This window comes from Schistocerca americana, chromosome 8 (assembly GCF_021461395.2).
Source record: "Schistocerca americana isolate TAMUIC-IGC-003095 chromosome 8, iqSchAmer2.1, whole genome shotgun sequence".
NCBI lineage: Eukaryota > Metazoa > Arthropoda > Insecta > Orthoptera > Acrididae > Schistocerca > Schistocerca americana.
In genome coordinates, this window is record NC_060126.1 from 492,714,547 (window position 1) to 492,734,578 (window position 20,032).

A 20,032-nucleotide genomic window follows, 5' to 3' on the forward strand; every position below is an offset into this window, starting at 1 on the left:
AATAAAGTTAATGTATGCTAAGATAAGTGAAACAAACATCAAAATTTATCCTGCTTGCTATTCCTAGAAAACTTTGAAAGCATATTGTGAGTTAAAAAGTATTTCTCTCTCATTTAAATATATGGCCGAAAGAGGCAGCTTTCCTGTCATCCAGGAACCTCTGCCACAAAGAGTGCAGATTCACCATGAGATGAGGAAAGTCCACAGGCAGTTACTGTGATCAATGGGGCCAGGCTAATCAGCCCAAGTGCTGTAGTGTGCAAGTGAGACAGACCCTACATCATAGGGAAACCCAGGGTAGCATAGCAGTGATCAATATTGCGGACCTGAGATCTGCCATAAAGGGAAAATTCATGAAAACTATTCAATTCTGTAGTAATTCAGGGAATTAAGCCACACTTGTTTTATTCTACCATCCTCTATAAATTTTCATGGTGATCCCAATAAAACTTGAATATTGATCATATTTATAATAGTTCAGGATTTACTGTTACAATGAAATTAACAGGTTTTCTAAAAGACCTGAACGCTAAAATCTGAAAGCTTTGGTCGATCTTAACTACAGACATTTCATATAGAAGCGTGTCATTAACATGACAAATGTTGTAAATATCAACTCTGTAAATTTGTCTAAAAGATATAGTAAATTTACTATATCACTACTTACAGTTAAGCATCAGATCATTTCACCCACACAACACATTGAATGATGCCAGCATGACACCTTACTGAATCATTACGTAACAGAATATTTGTCGTAAAGTTTAGTGCATAAGTTACTTTTGTTCTTTATTTACCAGAAAGCACATTGGTGTGAGACTACTGGCTGTGACATTCAAAGTTCAGAAGGAAATTGTATTGATGTTATGTAAAAGAATTCAACGTTTATTATGTAATGCATACTATTGTTACTTTATTTGGAATGTGAAAGTGGTGAAGCTTTGATTATTTAAATATGTTAAAATGTAAAATAATGTAGAATAAGCTGTAGCCAATCGGATGGACAGCTTCAGTAAAGGGAACTGCCCTAGTGAGTTGATGAGTGAGGATATTAGACTTGCAGGAAATGCAGCCAGGGATGCGCAGAGAAACAGTGTGGCTGGAGGCAGCAACGTAGACAGTGCTGCAGCAAACACAAAAGCGGGCAGTTCTGGTCTAGACACCAAAGGGAACAGTTCGAATAGACATGCAAAAGCAGACATTTCTTTAGGTAACTAGAAAGTGAAAGGGCTAAAGTTCACTTTGTGTGATACCACGGGACTTAGTCTCCAAGAGGTGAGCAGCTGTGCACCTGGTGTGAACTTTTCATGTAAATATTGAGATGGAGTATTGAACTCATAATTCTCGATGAGATGGTGAATGATCGAACTGTGTCAAATGGATATGTGCTAGAGGGCAATAGTAATTCTAAATATGACAACTTTCACAATTAGAATAAACATTACTCTAACCAAATTGCAACTTTGTGGCCTACATCACTTATGGGTCAAAGAGTTCCTGATATTATTATTATTATTATTATTATTATTATTATTATTATTATTATTATTATTATTATTATTATTATTATTATTATTATTATTATTATTATTATTACTGTTATAATATATTACATTAACTTTGCTTTCTGCAAACATGCCATCAGCTAGACAATTTAACCAAAGGGTCACAAGTGTCTAATTTATGGTGTGTAATGTGACATGTGCGGTAAAACTCCTAGACAAGTTTGAGCCAAGACATTTTGACACAGAGAAACTGCATGTGAGCCCGAACATCTTTATCATGTTAGCTTGCAATTTTGGTAGCACTTTAACACAGTTCATTGTAAACACATCACAGGACTGTACATCGACTCATTCTTAAAGTGTAAACAGTGTAAGTAGTCCAGTTACTTGCTCTTCGGCAAAGTGCATTATTTAAAAAACTGTCAAATGCATTTTCTTATGTAATGTTGAAAATCTGACAGAGTAGTCAATTACAATGAAATAATTGTTACTGGAGAGCAGCCATATTGGGTAAGCATTGGTTATGGTGGCTTCCTTGTTTATGGAATACATTAATCAGCGGAGTTCCCTTCTATTTTTAGCAGTATTGTGCCTTGTTTGATGCCACCTACTCATTCTTTGCGTTGCTCCAAATGTGATTATGAGGTTCCAGTAATGTCACCATGCAAATTCATTACTATATGTAATTTTAATTCTGTCCTACTTCTAGCTTCCAATCATAATTCCACTGGATTACACTGCTTCTGATCTGGAGCCAGAGCACCGTGTTGCATACTTTCGGGAGGATATAGGCATAAATTTACTGCACTGGCAATGGCATCTTTATTACCCATTCTCTGGCATGATGGAAATTGTCAAGAAAGATCGTCGAGGTGAACTGTTCTATTATTTTCATCAACAGATCGTAGCAAGGTTTGTATTTCTTAACTGAACTTGTTAGTGATGTATCAAGAAAAGCTTCACAATTGACTTCATTGTATCTTCATTTCATTTTGTGAATCAAGATAATAAATTTGCGCCCTTCCTTTGTTTAGATTTTGGTACTGAGAATATCCCTTGTGATGTCGGAGCATATTCAAGTATATGGAGAAGACACACACTTGGTTAAACTATTTCTTATGTTTACAGAGAAAGCAAGTGGTTCTGGAGAAACTAGTGATAACAATGATACTGACTTACAATTTTCTCGTTAAAATGAGTTAAAACAGCCTGAGAAAGTTAAACAAAGTTAAATTTCATCTTCCAGGTACAACTTTGAGCGGCTGAGCAACAAGCTTGCTCGTGTAAAACGCTTACTGAATTGGCACGAACCAGTAGAGGAAGGCTACTTTCCAAAACTTGATAATATCGTTTCCAGCAGAGTTTGGCCCCCAAGGAATTCATTTACGACTCTCCGGGTAAGATTGCCTAATACAGCAATAGTAGCATACCTGTGCTGATGGATTTTTGTTTTACTTCTATGTCTGTTGATCCCAGTAGCACCAGAGTTACTAGAATCTGGAATGAGTCAGTGTTTTTCAAGAGTGGTTCCAATCAACAGTTCTTTAATAAACAAGGTTAATAACACAAGGAATCATCATTAATATTTAAGCATATGCTGATACATTCATATTAGTAATACCTTACACTTAAAAACTAATAAACCATTTATGACAATAAACCCTTGCATGTGCGTGCTCATTTACACTAAAAGTTTACTAACTGAGCAGAATCTATTTATTGTGGGTACTCTATCAATTGGCTTTGTCAACTGGCAGTTTTCATAACTGCAGCAACACACCAAAGTATACCATTCTCTTCATTTTGCCACAGACGGCAATCTAATTGGACAAATAGAAATGGGGGTGTGCAATCATAACTTAAGACATGATACTCAGTGGCATGAGATACCTAATCTTCCTACTTTGAGGGTAGGACAGACCAGTATTTCATAACTTCCAATCAGAAACCCTATTCACAACGTCATATTCCTCTGACATGCTGAACAGGGGACTACTCGATGTGCAATTGTGACAGTGGGTCGAGGCCAATGCTATTGTACTTCTCCAATTAGTGTTCAGATGTAGAGCTGCCAGCTTCAGTACACTTAGTGATATGCTTTCAAAGTGACAATACAGAAAGAAATCTGGGGACCTGGTGGGCCAATTAATAGGTATAAGTTTTAACTTAATTTCTAGGATATGTGGTCATGTGCACAAGACTTATCTAAGAAACTAAAATTTGGAAATTTATGGCAGGGAAGAAAAATTATTTACTTATCAAACCAGACATGGACCACTTAAGCCATGTGAAGACATACCTTGAAAGGTGCACTCTCCTGCTAAAAACTACTCAAGTCAGTAAAGGAAGTAATTAAAAATGGTTGTGTTGATAGTTCCAATGTCTTATCTTTCCATTTAACCTAATATCCCATTGAAATAAAATAAAACTACACGAAAAATAGGTGTCCAGTATTCTTGTGAGTGGAAGATAATTGGACTGTGTACTTCAGTCACTGTTTCCTGGGACTGGTAGTATAGACTTGTTTTCACTGCTGTATTGTACACTCCTTTGCACTTGTTTGGGTTGGAAAAAAGCTGACAATAACATGGGTGTTTGATGGTGTGTACTGCATGCATTTTTCATTCAGTGTTCCCTAGTCACATGTGGTTGGCATTATTAGAGATGTGGCCTAACAATCTTCTTTAATGACCCCTCTGGAACATCAAAATTTCCTCTACAATTTTATGTAGCAAATAAATTGCCCACATAATCTGTGTGCAGCGATTCTCCATGCTTTATAGATGCGTGTGGAATAGTTGAGGCTGTAATCACATGCGCATATAAAATCAATAAATTCTGCAAAGACTGTAGGGACAAAGAAACAAGGTACAAAAAACTTACTGGCTGTCACTTCAGAGTGCAAGGAAGAAACAAGAAATATTTATTTTACTTATGTAATACACAGCTAAATATATATCTTTGTGCTACAGTGTATTTGTCCTAGCTGCTGCAGAACTACACCAAAGCAAGGAAATTTATGAAAAACGGTTTAAAAGGAATAAATTATTTATGAGGTGTTAATGAAAAAATGGGACTAAACACAATTACTAATGGGAGTCCTAGACCTGGTGGGAACATACGATTTCTGCAGTTATTCTGCAATGTTTCTAATGATGCAGGGTGGATAATTGTGCTTTCATTAATGATATGTCTAATTCTTGCAGGACATAAACAGAGAACTAGATCAAATTAAGTTTGATATCCAGGATTTAGAGCGTTGGAGGGACCGCATCTTTGAAGCCATCCACAGTGGATCTGTTATAAATGTAAGTATTTGCTAATAGTTAATGGATATGTGATGAAGAATGTACAAATATTTGATTATCTCTCTCTCTCTGACCTGGTAAATTCACATGAGTTTAAGCCTTTGCTTGTCATTCATTAGTAACATTAGAAATTGGAAAGTCTGCATGTAGCAGTATTAACAGCTGGTGTATAACATTGAAGCATACTAAGAATGTACAATGTATAAAAAATTAGGACATAAACTTTCACTCAATGTCCACACAACACAAACTGCATTTGCAATGGTGCCATGATCATGAAGTATGCAATACTGATGGTGTTACACTATGTCGAGTAATTAGTTCTACACCGTGCACAATAGTCCCTAGTGTCAAGCAGTGGCCTGTGCAAATGTTAAATAATTCCCTAGTTTTGGAGGGGGTGCACAACTGTTGTTCCCAGTGTCCAGACAGTGGGAGCAATCGAGTTGGAGATCAGGTCGGAGCTGCTGGTAGTGGTGCTGATGGCATGCTGGTACGTTAGACGTACTGCATCTTCATGTTACCTCCTGTGTGACAGTATCTTGGTGCCATTTATCAACTGCACAATGCTTATTGACCAATACCATGTGTCTATCGTGAACTCTGTATTACAATGCTCCAATGGCCAGCAAAAGCCCCAGATCTGGCCCTGATAGAACATATTGGGGGCCAGTGTGGTTATCAGCACCATCCCAGTCCCCAGTATGCAGGATACCAAGCACCAGTTAGAACAGCTGTGTGCCATATTGCCTCATGAGAAGAAAAACAGCTTTGAGCCCCTTCCCAACTGAATCAGTGCTCACATGCATCCTGGCCAGACGATGGGTGCAATATCATACTGCCAAGTTGATCGGAAATTTGACTCTATTTTGTAATCACTGAAGCAACATCACACACCCTTTCAACCCAAGAATTTCCTCTTTCTCTTCCGAGTGCTTCACTTCTTGCCAAATGATACATATATATTTTTCAAAACTAAAATTGCAATCAATATGAAAATTGTGCATATGCCATTAAGCAAGAAACGTCAAAATTAAACTTTCTCAGGAACTGCTTAATCACACTGTGGATGCATTCTTATTATCATTTGCTTTGGATACAGAAAACAGAATTAGTTTCTTAATTAAAAATGAATGTTAAACTGTATTTGCTAATTCATTTAGTATCCCCCCAATGTAAATGATCAGATGCATGTTGAGCTACCTTCATGCACATCTGATGGTACAGGCTTTATGCTCCCTGTAGAGTGAGTCACATGGAGCATATAAATTTCCCCTCACTGGGTTCTGTACCCCTTTTCTAAAGTCACAATCAGCCCACAAAGTGCTCCCACCAACAGTATAGTGCAACAGTGTTGTCATGCCAGGCAAATACTAAAGTAGCAGTGGAGGACATTCTCATTTGTGCAGTTGTTACCCTTCCCCTAGTGTTAATTTTGGGGTCACCATGGACCCAGCATTTCTTCAATGCTGGCAGGAATTGTTACGCTTATGGTGGCAACAGCAGGAGCAGATACAGGTACTGGTGTGCAAGAATGTGGAATTGCTTCATGTCCTTAACCTGCCAGTGGTGGGCCAGATGACCTCTTGCAGACCAGGTAAGACTGCTTTGTCCAGCAGTGCAGGTTTGAAGAAGTCCTGAGATACTTCTCTTAGACCAGTTTTGTTGGTTCCTGATGTGATATTATGGACACTAAACCAATATTGTGTTGCAGTTAGAGCACCACAGGCTCTCTAGCTGTAGTATGTGGTCTAGATCGCCAATAATCATGCTCCCCTGCAAGTGTGATTTTTGAATGACAGAAATGTTGTTCATTTCTGTTCACTCACTGATTGTGGATGTGATAGTGATAAGCAGACTAAGTCCAAGGTTCAGACCAGGCTGTTGACCACATTGGACCCTTCTGTAGCCAACATTGATCTGATTATCGACTCTAATTAGCTGACGACAGTAGTAAGGGAGGCTGATAAAAGGGAGGCAGGGTCGCCAGTGGTCTCTCTCTCTCTCTCTCTCTCTCTCTCTCTCTCTCTCTTTTGTGTGTGTGTGTGTGTGTGTGTGTGTGTGTGTGTGTGTGTGTGTGTGTGTGTGTGTGTGTGTGTGTCTAAACAATGTCAAGGAGATCATGCTTGCCACATAGGAGCAATGCTGTCGAGTCATCTCCCAGTTGTTGCATGCGCTGCAGTTGTTGGGTGCTCTGGGGAATGGCTTACGTGAAGGTATTGTGCTACTTCAGGTCTACTGATCTGCAGTAGGTCAAAACATAGAATGTCAGATGTGGGTTTGTGCACAGAAGCAGACTGTGGAGCCATTAGTTTCCTCCTTAGCTGGTCCTGGAGCATCCTAGGGCAAAGTGCATGTTGATTTTGTGGATCTGTTTCGGGCAGCATGTAGTTGTTGTTGATAGATGCAGTATTAAATTTCTTGTATGTAATAAAGCTGTCTTCCACATCAACTGCCATTGATAACTATTCTTGGCATTGTTGTATCTGCTCTGGAGCCTTGTCCAATAACAGTAGGCAACTTGTCATTGGCATTTGAAGATTTTCACATTCAAAATCATGTCGGACATGGAACTTGATATGTTACATGAAACAGGGAGAAAGAAAACTGCCCCACTTCGTGCAGCTTCTTAAACGGAGGTGGAGTACTTCTTGTGTACGTTAGAAACAAATGAAGTGGCCAGTGCTGGTCAGTGTGTGCAGTCTGGTATAACATTTACATTGGTGAAAGCTGTGCGCTCCTGGGTTTGTTGTACTCAGATGCCACACACCACCATGGCACATGGAGTATCCATCCTCGGGATGCCATGGGGTCTGGTCACTGAGCTGGTGGTAGGGATGACTTCCAGGTGTTAGTGTGGTCCGCAAAGGTTGGCAATTTGTGGATGACAATAGAGCAGCTTAGCGATTGTGCAAATCAGTTATGCCCATCCACTGTTGGAATGTCACTGCCACAGTCTTCTGGTCCTGGATGACAGGGTTGGTAACACTGTTGTTCCGGGTGCTAGTTAAACTTAAAGCAGCATGCCTCACAATTTCTGTGCCCCTTGCTGTCACCTGCAGACTTGAAGCCCCAGTGAGGTTTGCACCTACGCTGCTGAAGTAGTCTATAACACAACCATTTTTTTGTTGTTGTTGTTCTTGTCTTCAGTCTTAAGACTGGTTTGATGCATCTCTCCATCCCACTCCATCCTGTGCAAGCTGCTTCGTCTCCCAGTACGTACTGCAGCCTACATCCTTCTGAATCTGCTTAGTGTATTCATCTCTTGGTATCCCTTTACGATTTTTTACCCTCCACACTGCCCTCCAATACTAAATTTGTGATACCTTGATGCCTGCAAAACATGTCCTACCAACCAATCCCTTCTTCTAGTCAAGTTGTGCCACAAACTCCTCTGTTCCCCAATCCTATTCAATACCTCCTCATTAGTTATGTGATCTATCCATCTAATCTTCAGTGTTTTTCTGTAGCACCACATTTCGAAAGCTTCTATTCTCTTCTTGTCCAAACTATTTATCGTCCATGTTTCACTTCCATAAGTGGCTACACTCCATACAAATACTTTCAGAAGGACTTCCTGACACACATCTATACTCGATGTTAACAAATTTCTCTTCTTCAGAAACACTTTCCTTGCATTGCCAGTCTACATTTTATATCCTCTCTACTTCGACCATCATCAGTTATTTTGCTCCCTAAATAGCAAAACTCCTTTTCTACTTTAAGTGTCTCATTTCCTAATCTCATTCCCTCGGCATCACCAGAGATAATTAAACTACATTCCATTATCTTCGTTTTGCTTTTGTTGATGTTCACCTTATATCCTCCTTTCAAGGCACTGGCTATTCTGTTAAACTGCTCTTCCAAGTCCTGTGGTGTCTGACAGAATTACAATGTCATCAGCGAACCTCAAAGTTTATATTTCTTCTCCATGGATTTGAATACCTACTAAGAATTTTTCTTTTGTTTTCTTTACTGCTTGCTCATTATACTGTTCGAATAACATCAGGGAGAGGCTACAACCCTGTCTCTAGCCCTTCCCGACCACTGCTTCCCTTTCATACCCTTAGACTCTTATAACTGCCATCTGGTTTCTGTACAACTTGTAAATAGCCTTTTGCTCCCTGTATTTTACACCTGCCACCTTCAGAATTGGAGAGTATTCCAGTCAGCCTTGTCAAAAGTATTTCTCTAAATCTGAAAATGCTAGAAACTTATATTTGCCTTTCCTCAATTTATCTTCAAAAACAAGTCGTAGGATCAGTATTGCCTCAAGTGTTCACATTTCTACGGAATCCAAACTGGTCTTCCCTGAGGTCAGCTTCTACCAGTTCCCATTCGTCTGTAAAGAATTTGTGTTAGTATTTTGCAGCCGTGGCTTATTAAACTGATACTTCAGTAATTTTCACATCTGTCAAAAACTGCTTTCTTTAGGATTGGAATTCTTATATTCTTCTTGAAGTCTGAGGGTATTTCGCCTGTCTCGTACGTCTTGCTCACCAGATGGTAGAGTTTTGTCAGGACTCGCTCTCCCAAGGCTGTCAGTAGTTCTAATTGAATGTTGTGTACTCCCAGGGCCTTGTTTAGACTTCAGTCTTTAAATGCTCTGTCACTCTTCACACAGTATCATATCTCCCATTTTATCTTCATCTGCATCCTCTTCCATTTCCATTATATTGTCCTCAAGTACATCACACTTGTATAGACCCTCTACGTACTCTTTCCACTTTCCCTTCTCTGCTTGGAACTGGGTTTCCATCTGAGCTCTTGATATCCATACAAGTGGTTCTCTTTTCTCTAAAGGTCTCATTTTCCTATAGGCAGTATCTATCTTACCCCTAATGAGATAAGCCTCTACATCCTTATATTTGTCCTCTAGCCATCCCTGCTTAGCCATTTTGCACTTCCTGTTGGTCTCATTTTTGAAACATTTGTAATCCTTTCTGCCAGCTTCATTTACTGGATTTTTATATTTTCTCCTTTCATCAATTAAATTCAGTATCTCTTCGGTTACCCAAGGATTTCTACTAGCCCTTGTCTTTCTACCAACTCGATCCTCTGCTGCCTTCACTACTTCATCCCTCAGAGCTACCCATTCTTCTTCTACTGTATTTCTCTCCCCATTCCTGTCAATTGTTCCCTTATGCTCTCCTTTAAACTCTGTGAAACCTCTGGTTTAGTCAGATTATCCAGGTCCCATCTCCTTAAATTGCCACCTTTTTGTAGTTTCTTCAGTTTTAATCTACAGTTCATAACCAACAGATTGTGGTCAGTCCACATCTGCCCCTGGAAATGTCTTAAAATTTAAAACCTGGTTCCTAAATCTCTATCTTACCATTATATAATCTATCTGAAACCATTTTATTAGGCAATGACAATTAGTACTTAATCACAAATGTTAAACAGAGCTTGATAAAACCTGGGAAAACAGTGGGATGCCAGTGCTGTTGCCAATGGCATAATATGGGTTACAGTAATGGAAGTATAACTTAAAACACTGGTTAAAGCAGTAATTAAAAACTATAAATTGAGTTGTTTCCCAAAAGTAGTTACAGAACTTAGATTTCTAAAATGTTAATCATTTTAGAATAAAGAAGCTCAAGTAATATGGTTCATATAACAACATGGAAAAACCACCTAGCAACAATGCTGGCTTTAAAAATTGAAACAACTTCTAAATTAAAAGTTGGATTTTGTTGCCAACATGGTTTTTAGGTCTTTTCATCAAATAGAACAGTAATAACGATAGTTTTCCTGTACCAATATTACAAGTGGGAGTTTGTGTTTATTTACATGTGTTGATATGTCTTTGAATAAGTTGGCCCATACTGCTGCTTTTCAAAGTGGATATATTTCGAACCAGCCTGTTCATACAACTGCCCCCCCCCCCCCCCCCCCCCACACACCTTCCCTCCTTCTGCGCATGCAAATCAGTGGACCTCCATTTACTCAGCGTCTGTGCCCTTTTGCCTTTTCACTGAAACAGGTAATGTTTGCATTGACTTCTTCAGTGGCCAAACTGCTGCCATGTTCTTCAGTCCTGTGCTGGAGGTTGTGACCAGGAACGGGTAATTTTCAGCCCTACATGGCCTTAACAGGTAAGGACTTTGGTATGCCTACAAGTGGATGAATGCAGATGAGCTGGCTTGAGCAACACAGTGGAATAGTACAGAAACGCGTCATGGAAGGTGCTTGTGATATGTAGTATGGCCAGACATGCTCATCGAAGTTTACCTGGGGATAGTCATGAGCAGAGCAGGCCAGTGCTTATGCTGAGTTCAACTGCTGCAGACATCACCTTGAACATAATGTGTTCGTGCCTAGTGGTTGGTCCACAGCTGCCCATGCTAACTGTGCACAAGCTATCCCTGTCCATGTCCCTGAAGGTGCATGGTGTTTCGCCACTCACAGATTGACTTGCATAATTAGTACTAGTTCCCTCTTGTGGATTTTGATTTCTCAGTCATTGTAGAGCCATATGGCCCCATGAAGTGCCTGCGCTGATAGTGCAGTGTAGTGCATGCCAGTGTAGATACTAAAATAGAACTTGATGGAAAATGTTACTTTTTGTTTCAGTAACAAAAAGATCAACATACTGTAAACATAGATATTACATTCTTGTCATGTAGTTAAACAGTAAATTGATGCTTGTCAAAATAAATCTTACACGTATTAATACAGCGAATTATTTTTATACATTATTTTACAGCTCTTAAACATCTAAAATTTGCTGAGTGAATACACTTTTCAATCAAGAATTATTTTAGTTTTGGATTTAAGTTGCTTTTTTATTACTGTTTCTTCATGGGCTCTGGCAGTTAATTATGCCATATCGGTTCATTAGTATATGGGCTTTGGTCTGTCACTTTTAGTGTTATTGTTTGTCCATAGTAATTTTCTGTGGACCTGGTGTTGTGGTCAGGTATGTCACTACATTTAGTTACTGCAGTTTTCTGGGAGACAAAAAGTAATTAAGTTACAAAGATAAGAGTATATGGTGAAGTACTTGTGTTGTCTGAAAACATCACAGCAAGACCCTCTATTATAGTATAGTCCATGTATAACGCTTAACCTCTTTTTTGTAGCAACAGTACTCTATTAAGGTGAATGTCTGCAGCACAACCCCATATTTCTACACAGTAGCTAAGATAGGGATAGATTGCCCCATAATTCAGTTTTAAGTGTGTGGGTGGGCACCATTTTGGATAGTTGGCTAAGATACAGCCCATTTCTGACTTTTTTACATACAGCATTAATGTGGCTAATCCACCGGAGGTTTGAGTCCAGGTGGACCCTAGAAATTTGCACTCATTTGCTTCCTCTGCCACTATGCCCCATACCTCATTTAAGCACGAGTGGTGTGAGCTGCCAGTTGTAAATATTGCCATCTGGGATTTATTTACATTGACCTTCAATCCTTGTACATGAAAATATGAACTTAATTTTAGTATTCTGAAAATTTCAGTTCCTCACAATCTTTGCCATGAAATAAAACTGAGGTGTCATCAGCATTTACAATGTGCAAGTTAATGGGGGTGTACAATGTCATTAATTTACGCTAAAAAGAGGAAAGGTCCAAGAATTGAGTCTTGAATGACTCCGTGTCACTTTCACTTGCGGATTCGAAAGTTATGGTGGTGTTGTTAATTTGATGAGTAAGTTCGATACACTGTTTCCAATTCACCAGGTAGTCATATAGAAGTTTCATTGGTGGATCACTGATACTGTACGCCCAGTTTTAAGAGTTCATGGTTTACTGAATCAAAAGCTTTGCTCAAGTCAAGGAATATTCCGGCTGTCTGCATACCCTGTTCTATATTGCTATATACTTCATGGAAAAAAACTGGTAACAGCAGTGGCCATGCTTAGGTCTTTGCTAAACCCATGCTGCGATTCGGTAAGCATTTTGTATCTTGAGAAAATGTTGAGTTGTGATAGGATAACTGTTGCAGATATTTTACTGAAGGTAAGGATTAGTGATACCAGTCTTTTGTATGAAACTACTTCTTTACTTCCTTCATATAGATTGGCTGAACTACACTTATTTTGAAGGCATTTGGGTATATGTTTTCATTAATACTAAAACTGATAAGATATGTAAGGGGTTTAGTTATTTCATTGGCACATCTCTTTAACACCACACTTGAGATACCATCCCATCCAGATGAATGCTTGGTCTTCAGCTTTTGTATTGTTACACATTTCCTGTTGATACCTCCATAAATTAGTTCTATACCTTCTGTGACATCATTTGGTGTGTCAGCCTGTAGATCTATAATAAGGGCTGGTTGGTCAAAAGGAGAGATGAAATGTTTAATGAACAAATTACATACTTCATTTGGATTTTCTACTAGCTGGCCCTCTTGTCTAATGCTAACTGGTTCACTCTGTCCCTTGCTGGTGGCATTACAATTTTTGATTAGTATGTAGGATGCCTTACTTACATTGCCTGAATGCTCTATTGCATCACTGTTTACCCATTTCCTCAAGTGTAAAATGTCTGTCTTAAGTATTTTTGGCTTGATATGGCTTTTCCTTTCATATATGTACCTTTGTCTCCTTGTATACAGTCAAGATCATATATATTCTGCCTTAATCAGCCTAGGGGTAAGTTTTAGCCTAGTATTACTGTCTAAAGCCAACAATTGGTTCATACACCAATTATTTCTTTGAGAGGGCAGCAGCAGTCAGTGCTTCAGCACTGTCCTATAATCCCCCAGGGGGCTCGCCACTCATTGGTGGGCTCGTGCTAGGCTACTATGGGGTCCCAGTCATTGCAGGATGATGATGATGATGATGATGATGATGATGATGATGATGATGATGATGATGATGATGATGATGATGATGATGATGATGATGATGATGATGATGATGATGATGATGATGATGATGATGATGATGATGATGATGATGATGATGATGATGATGATGATGCTCGGAAAGCGAGAAGGCTACCACGAGCAGTGGACTTGGGTAACATGTCTAGGGTATCCTTGGGAATGTTTGGCATTCTGAGCTGATGTGCAAACAGTTGCACCTTTGTTTGTCACTCATTTTTCCTTTCTTTACTTCCCTTCTCTTGAGTCTGCTTCAGTGTAAAAGGATCCTCTTCATTCTTCTTCCTCCCTCTGTGCCCATGTGTCTGACACATAACAGGTTACTGAGTAAGATGTTATTCCCAGCCCAGGTCGGCAGGTAGGGTTTGCACATACCTCCTGGCACAGGCTGGGTCCATGGAAGGGTGATTGCCTGAACTGCAATCTACCCAAATTGCCGATTGTTCACACCCCCAAACACCTGACAGAAGGACCAATCACCTAAGGCTGGTGCCCCCCATTGCGAAGAGGGGCCCCAGTTGGAAGGAGCACGCCATCGGAGACACTAGCAATCATTGCAAATGTCCTCATGATGCATCAATCATCTTCCCACTCCCCTTCTACAAAACATTAATGCAATGAGACTAATGATTCAGACCCACTTCCTGCTGTACCACAGTTCCTCGTGGTCTCACGTACTGAAAATGGTCAGTTCTTCGCCCCGGTAAATCTGTTTATTTTTCAGAAAGGTGTAGATGCAATTCATGGCCCTGTGAAATCCTGCTCCAGTTCACAGAATGGCATTTTCCTTCTGGAGACCACTTCTGATTCTCAAGCTCGACAATTGCTTGCTGCCTCACCTCCCCATTGTTACCTTGTTCATGTCTAGGCCCATAGAACTTCGAAATCCTTCTGTGGTGTAATTTACACCAGGCTGCTTGACGGTCTGAGGCTGACACACAATCTTAACTTCCTGATCAGGGTGTCATTGCCATTCATCATGTAATGAAAAGGGTAGAGTCTTCCTTAGTGCCCACCTGCACTCTCTCTCACCTTTAATAAAGTGTTGCTTCCATCCAATCTCAAAGCAGGCTATGAAATCATCATCCAACCACACATTCTGAACCCGATGTGCTGCTACCAGTGTCATTGTTTCATCCACACTAGAATGACTTGACACCCAACCAAATGTCATCTGTGATAGGAATGTTCAAGAGGGTGATTGTCCACCACCACCTCCTCCCTGCTATACCAACTGCAATGGTGGCCATGCTGCCACCTCTCAAGAATGTCCAGTGTTTCTTCATGAGCAGGCTGTTAGATCTGCATAAAGGAAAAGGTGCCTTATCCATTTGCTTGCAAGTTACTGGCTAGTCGCAAACTGTGTTCTCCCATCAGGTGCCTGTAGTTCTGTTCTTCTTACCCCCTTGCTCCATGAAGGACACAGCCACACAGACATACAATTTCCAATTCAGCTCTGAGGTTGTGAAATCGCCCAGTGTCAAGATAGAACACTCGGGTATTATGCTAACTGGAAAAGCTCAAAGAAATCCTCCAAAGGCAAGCAGTCTTCTCCTTTGCCACCATGAAGATCCTCTTCGATGGTGTCTGGACATGATACCTTAGCCCAGCCAGTCTCCATACTGCCAGTGTGCACCAACATCCGTTTCTCAGCGGTGGGTTCCAGACTGACCACACAAGCAAGCTGATGCTTCTGTAGACCCCATGGAGCAGGATCCTCTCCTGTGCCCTGTAGCAGCACCTCTTCCCCAACAGCTGCCGAGGTGACAGTCCCACGTCTCTTCATTGTGACTCTCCTCCAATGGAATATTTGCGGTCTTCAGTCCCATAAGGATGAATTATGGCTGCTTTTAATGCAGCAGTGTCCCCTTGCACTCTGCCTTCAAGAAACAAAATTGCGTCCTTAAGACTGCTTTGAGCTTTCACATTTTTTACTGATTGGTTTTGATCTTCCCCCTGAAGTCCCCATTGCCTCATATGGGGGTGTCATGCTGTTCATACAGGATGACACTCACTCAGTCAGCCAATCTCACTGACTACATGTCTTCAAGCTGTTGCAATTCTCCTTTTCCTCCCCTGCCTGACTTTTTCCCCCCTCTGTACCATTTATGTCCCTACATCATTTGCTGTTTCCAGGGCATACTTCTTAAAACTTACTGGGCAGCTACCTCCCCAATTTTTGTTACTTGGTGACGTTAATGCACATAATCCCCTTTGAGGCTCTCCCAGGACCCTCTTAAGTGACTTTCTTAACTAACTTAACCTCTTCTGCCTTAATACTGGAGCACCCACTTCCATTTCGGACTCCTCGCACACCTATACCCATGCACTTCCCAGCTTGCCCATCATCTTGAGTGGTCCGTTCTTCCTGACATCTACTCAAGCGATAATTTCCAGTGTGCTATCAATTTGCTGACCCCTACCCCACCTGCATGCGCACCTAAATGGCAGCTTCATGGGGCTGACTGGCAGCTTTACTCCTCCCTGGTGACCTTTGAAGAACAAGATTTCTCCAGCTGTGATGACAAGGTAGAATATCTCACAAAAGTTATCCTTACTGCTACAGAATGTTCCATCCGCCGCACTTCCTCTTGACCACGTTGTGACCCACTCCCTTGCTGGACTGAGGCATGCCACGATGCAAATCACACATGTAGATGTGCTGTCTGCATTTTTAATGGCATTCATTATAAATAGATTAGTGAAAAGTGTCATCCTGTTCTTCAGGATAGCAAGAGCCAGCTGGATTTCATTAATTAGTTGAACTGTTTTGAAACACCTTCCTCTGTTGTGTAAGCAAATCTCCGATGGCCCTCTGGCACAAAGATCCATTACCCAATTTCTGGCCTGACAGTCACTGGTGATGTCATCGTGGATTCTATTGCAATCTCAAACACCATGGGCCGCCATTTTGCAGAAGTTTTGAGTTCTTCGCACTATCACCCTGCCTTCCTCCATCAGAAATGAGTGGAGGCCGCTGGGGTGATAACCTTCTCTCCTTCGAATCGTCAGTGCTACAGTGTCACCTTTACTATGACTAAGCTAGATCCTGCTCTGTTCATCCAGATCCTCCACCCCAGGGCCAGACACCATCGACATTCAGATGTCGCAGCACCTTTCCCTTGCGGGCAAGAATTTTCTGCTTAACGTGTACAACTGCATTTAGGCAGAGGGCACATTTCCTGGATGCTGGCATGAAGCCATTGTCATACCCATACCTAAGCCCGGTAAGGACAAAAACCTTTCTTCTAGCTTCAGCCCCTTCTCTCTTACCAGCTGCGTTTGAAAGGTGATAGAACACATGATCTATGCCTGGTTGGCGTGGTGGCTAGAGTCTAGACATCTACTAATGAATGCACAGTGTGGATTTAGACTGCAGTGTTCTGCAGTTGACCATCTCATTAATTTGTCCATCCATGTCATGAATGGTTTTCTGCAGAAATCACAGAATGTGGCCATGTTTCTGATTTGGAGAAGGCCTATGACATACGCTGGAGAACTAGTATCCTCCATACTCTTTACACATGGGGCTTCCGTGGGCACCTGCCGTTTTCTTCAGGCATTTTTACAAGACAGTTTTCAAGGTGCATGTGGGTTTTGCCTTGTTGGATACCTTTATCCAGGGAAATGGGGTGCCTGAGGGTTCTGTCCTGAGAATCGTCATCCTTAGTATTGCCATACAGCCCTCTCCGCCCACATCCCCCTGCGGGTCCGGGGTAAGAATAGGCCCGCGGTATTCCTGCCTGTCGTAAGAGGCAACTAAAAGGAGTTTCAACCGTTTCGGCCTTCTATGTGTTGGTCCCCCTTGGGGTTTGACCTCCATTTTTCAAAATTCTACAGAAGTACAAGCCTTTTGGGGAAGGACACCTTACATGGTGTACCACTGGTCCTAAGTGCACTAAGACCTTGGCACTCAGCATTGCACCGGCGTTGTCACCATACCCATTATTCCTCAAATTGGGCCTAAACGCCTGATGGGTTGTCCAAGTTACGCCCATAGTGCATCTTCATCTGCACCAGCGATCATGATAGACTTTCCATGGCACCAGAAATCCAGCACGGTAGCCAGCCCGTTGTGGTGGGGTCGTCATGTACCCTCTAGGTTGTAGCCCCCTGACAACACAGGGATCGTACTGCCGATACCTGAGCTGCACCCTCCCCACGTTGGCCAAGGAGTAGATGCCCGTCTCCTTGGGGCATCAGGACTCCCGGCAATGGTCATCCTGCCAGGTGGCCCTTGCTGCGGCTGGGTGGCGCCCGTGGGGAGAGCCCCTGGTCGGAGTGGGTGGTATCGGGGCGGACGTTTCGCACATGAAACGTCAACACGTATCAGGTCGCTCTGCGGCCGAGTCTTCCAAAAGAAAAGGTACCGTTTCTAGTTCTGGTTCTCCTGCCCTTTCCCCCTTGGCCACTCCATGGGAGGAGGGACAGGCCCGCCGGCTTGGGGCGAAGTACTTCCCCCGCTATTTGGTCTGTTCTCGAACAGATGGTGGGACGTTCGCCACCTCCAAGCCCATGTTCTTTGTTCAGCACATTGAGGACGTCTTCGGGGAAATCAAGGCTCTCAGCAAGATGCGATCAGGGTCCGTTCTTATCAAGACCACCTCTGCCACACAATCGGCGGCACTCCAGGCGTGCGACCGCCTAGGGGACATCCCAGTCTCCATTGTCCCACATCTGGCACTAAATAGGACGCAGGGGGTTATTTTTCATCGCGACCTCCTGCTACAATCTGATGAGGAGCTCAGGGCCAACCTGGAGCGCCGCGGCGTGCATTTCGTCCGGCGAGTCCAGCGCAGCCCCAAAGACCGTCACATCGACACCGGGGCCTTTATCCTCGCCTTCGAGGGGGATGTTCTCCCGGAGAAGGTAAAGGTGATGTGCTACCGGTGCGACGTGCGACCTTACGTCCCGCCTCCTATGCGCTGCTTTAGGTGTTTGCGCTTTGGGCACATGTCGTCCCGGTGTGAGGCTGAGCCCCTTTGTGGCGACTGTGGACGTCCTCTTCGTGAGGAACATACTTGCACCCCACCACCTCGGTGCCCTAATTGTCCTGGCGTCCACTCGCCTCGGTCCCCAGACTGCCCCGCCTATCAGAAGGAGAAAAAGATACAAGAAATCAAAACTTCGGATCAGCTCTCTTATTCTGAGGCCAGGAAGAAGTATGACCACCTTCATCCCGTGTCACTGGCCACTTCGTTTGCCTCAGTTGTGTCCACTCCTTCCGCTGTATCCTCACCTCTATCCTGTCCCCCCTCCGCCTCCTCTGCCCATCAGGGGGCCCTGCCTCCGCCTCCCAAATCCCTCCCCCCCAGGGGGTCCACAACTCTTTCGTGGATACGTGCGTGGCGAGCACGGGGCCCCGAGCCATTGCAGCCTTCTTTCTCTCCCGGGCTGCATTTCCTTTCCCTTCCCCTCCTTTCCCCACCATACCCCTTTCCCCTTGCCCTCTCCTCTCCCTCTATTGGTGTCCTTGCTTATGTTGGCCCCCGCTATCCTCCTGGTTCTGTTGGTTTTACACTCTGGCTTTGTTGCGTAATCATCTCCTCCTTTTGGCATTCCTTGGTCCCCCTCTGGGGTTTGACCTCCATTCCAAAATTTCTCTTCCGTAGTGTGAGCCATTTGGGGAAGAGCACCTTACCTAGTGTCTCCGACGTGTGCCCTCCTAGTATATTCCACCTTTTCTTCTACGTCGTTGTCTGATGCTAGGGTGCATAGCCAGCACGGTAGCCAGCCCGTGTGGTGGGGTCGCTATGTACCCTTTTGGTTGAGCCCCCTGAACACACAGGGATCACACTTCTGATACCTGAGCTGTGACCTCCTCATGCATGCCTTGGAGTGGTTGCTCGTCATCCTGGAGCATCGGAACTCCCGGCAATGGCCGCCGTGCCAGACGGCCCTTGCTGTGGCTGGGTGGCGCCCATGAGGAGAGCCCCTGATCGGAGTGGGTGGTATCAGGGCGGACGCTATGCAGATAAAACGCATAAGGGTCCAAACTTCTGGCCGCTCTTCTGCGGCCGTCTCTCTGCGTGGTACTGATTCCTCAAGTGCTGCTTCTCTTGCCCCTTCGGCCTTCCCTTCCGTGGCTACCCCCTGGGAGGAGGGTCAGGCCCGTCGTCTAGGGGCAAAACCTTTCCCCCGTTATCTAGTTTGCACCAGGACTGATGGAGATACTTTCACCAGTGTCAAACCTTTATTCTTTGTGGAACACATTGAAGACAAGTTCGGCGAAGTGGACTCCCTGAGCAAGATGCGGTCGGGTTCGTTACTGATAAAAACTGCTTCAGCTGCCCAATCTGCGGCCCTTCGTGCCTGTACCCATCTTGGCACAATTCCCGTGTCCATTACCCCTCACCAGTCTCTAAATATGGTACAAGGT

The 20,032-nt window shown here is 42.9% G+C and overlaps 1 protein-coding gene across 2 annotated transcripts in view; it reads left to right on the forward strand.

The window, feature by feature from the left end:
- The window catches only part of LOC124545163 (phenoloxidase 2-like), a 71,961-nt gene that overhangs the window by 15,230 nt on the left and 36,699 nt on the right, over positions 1-20,032 (forward strand). For both annotated transcript variants that reach the window (XM_047123997.1, XM_047123996.1), the window contains exons 4-6: positions 2,215-2,417; positions 2,752-2,902; positions 4,712-4,813. In XM_047123997.1, coding sequence (XP_046979953.1) covers positions 2,215-2,417; positions 2,752-2,902; positions 4,712-4,813 — 456 coding nt within the window. The remainder of the gene's footprint in view (positions 1-2,214; positions 2,418-2,751; positions 2,903-4,711; positions 4,814-20,032) is intronic.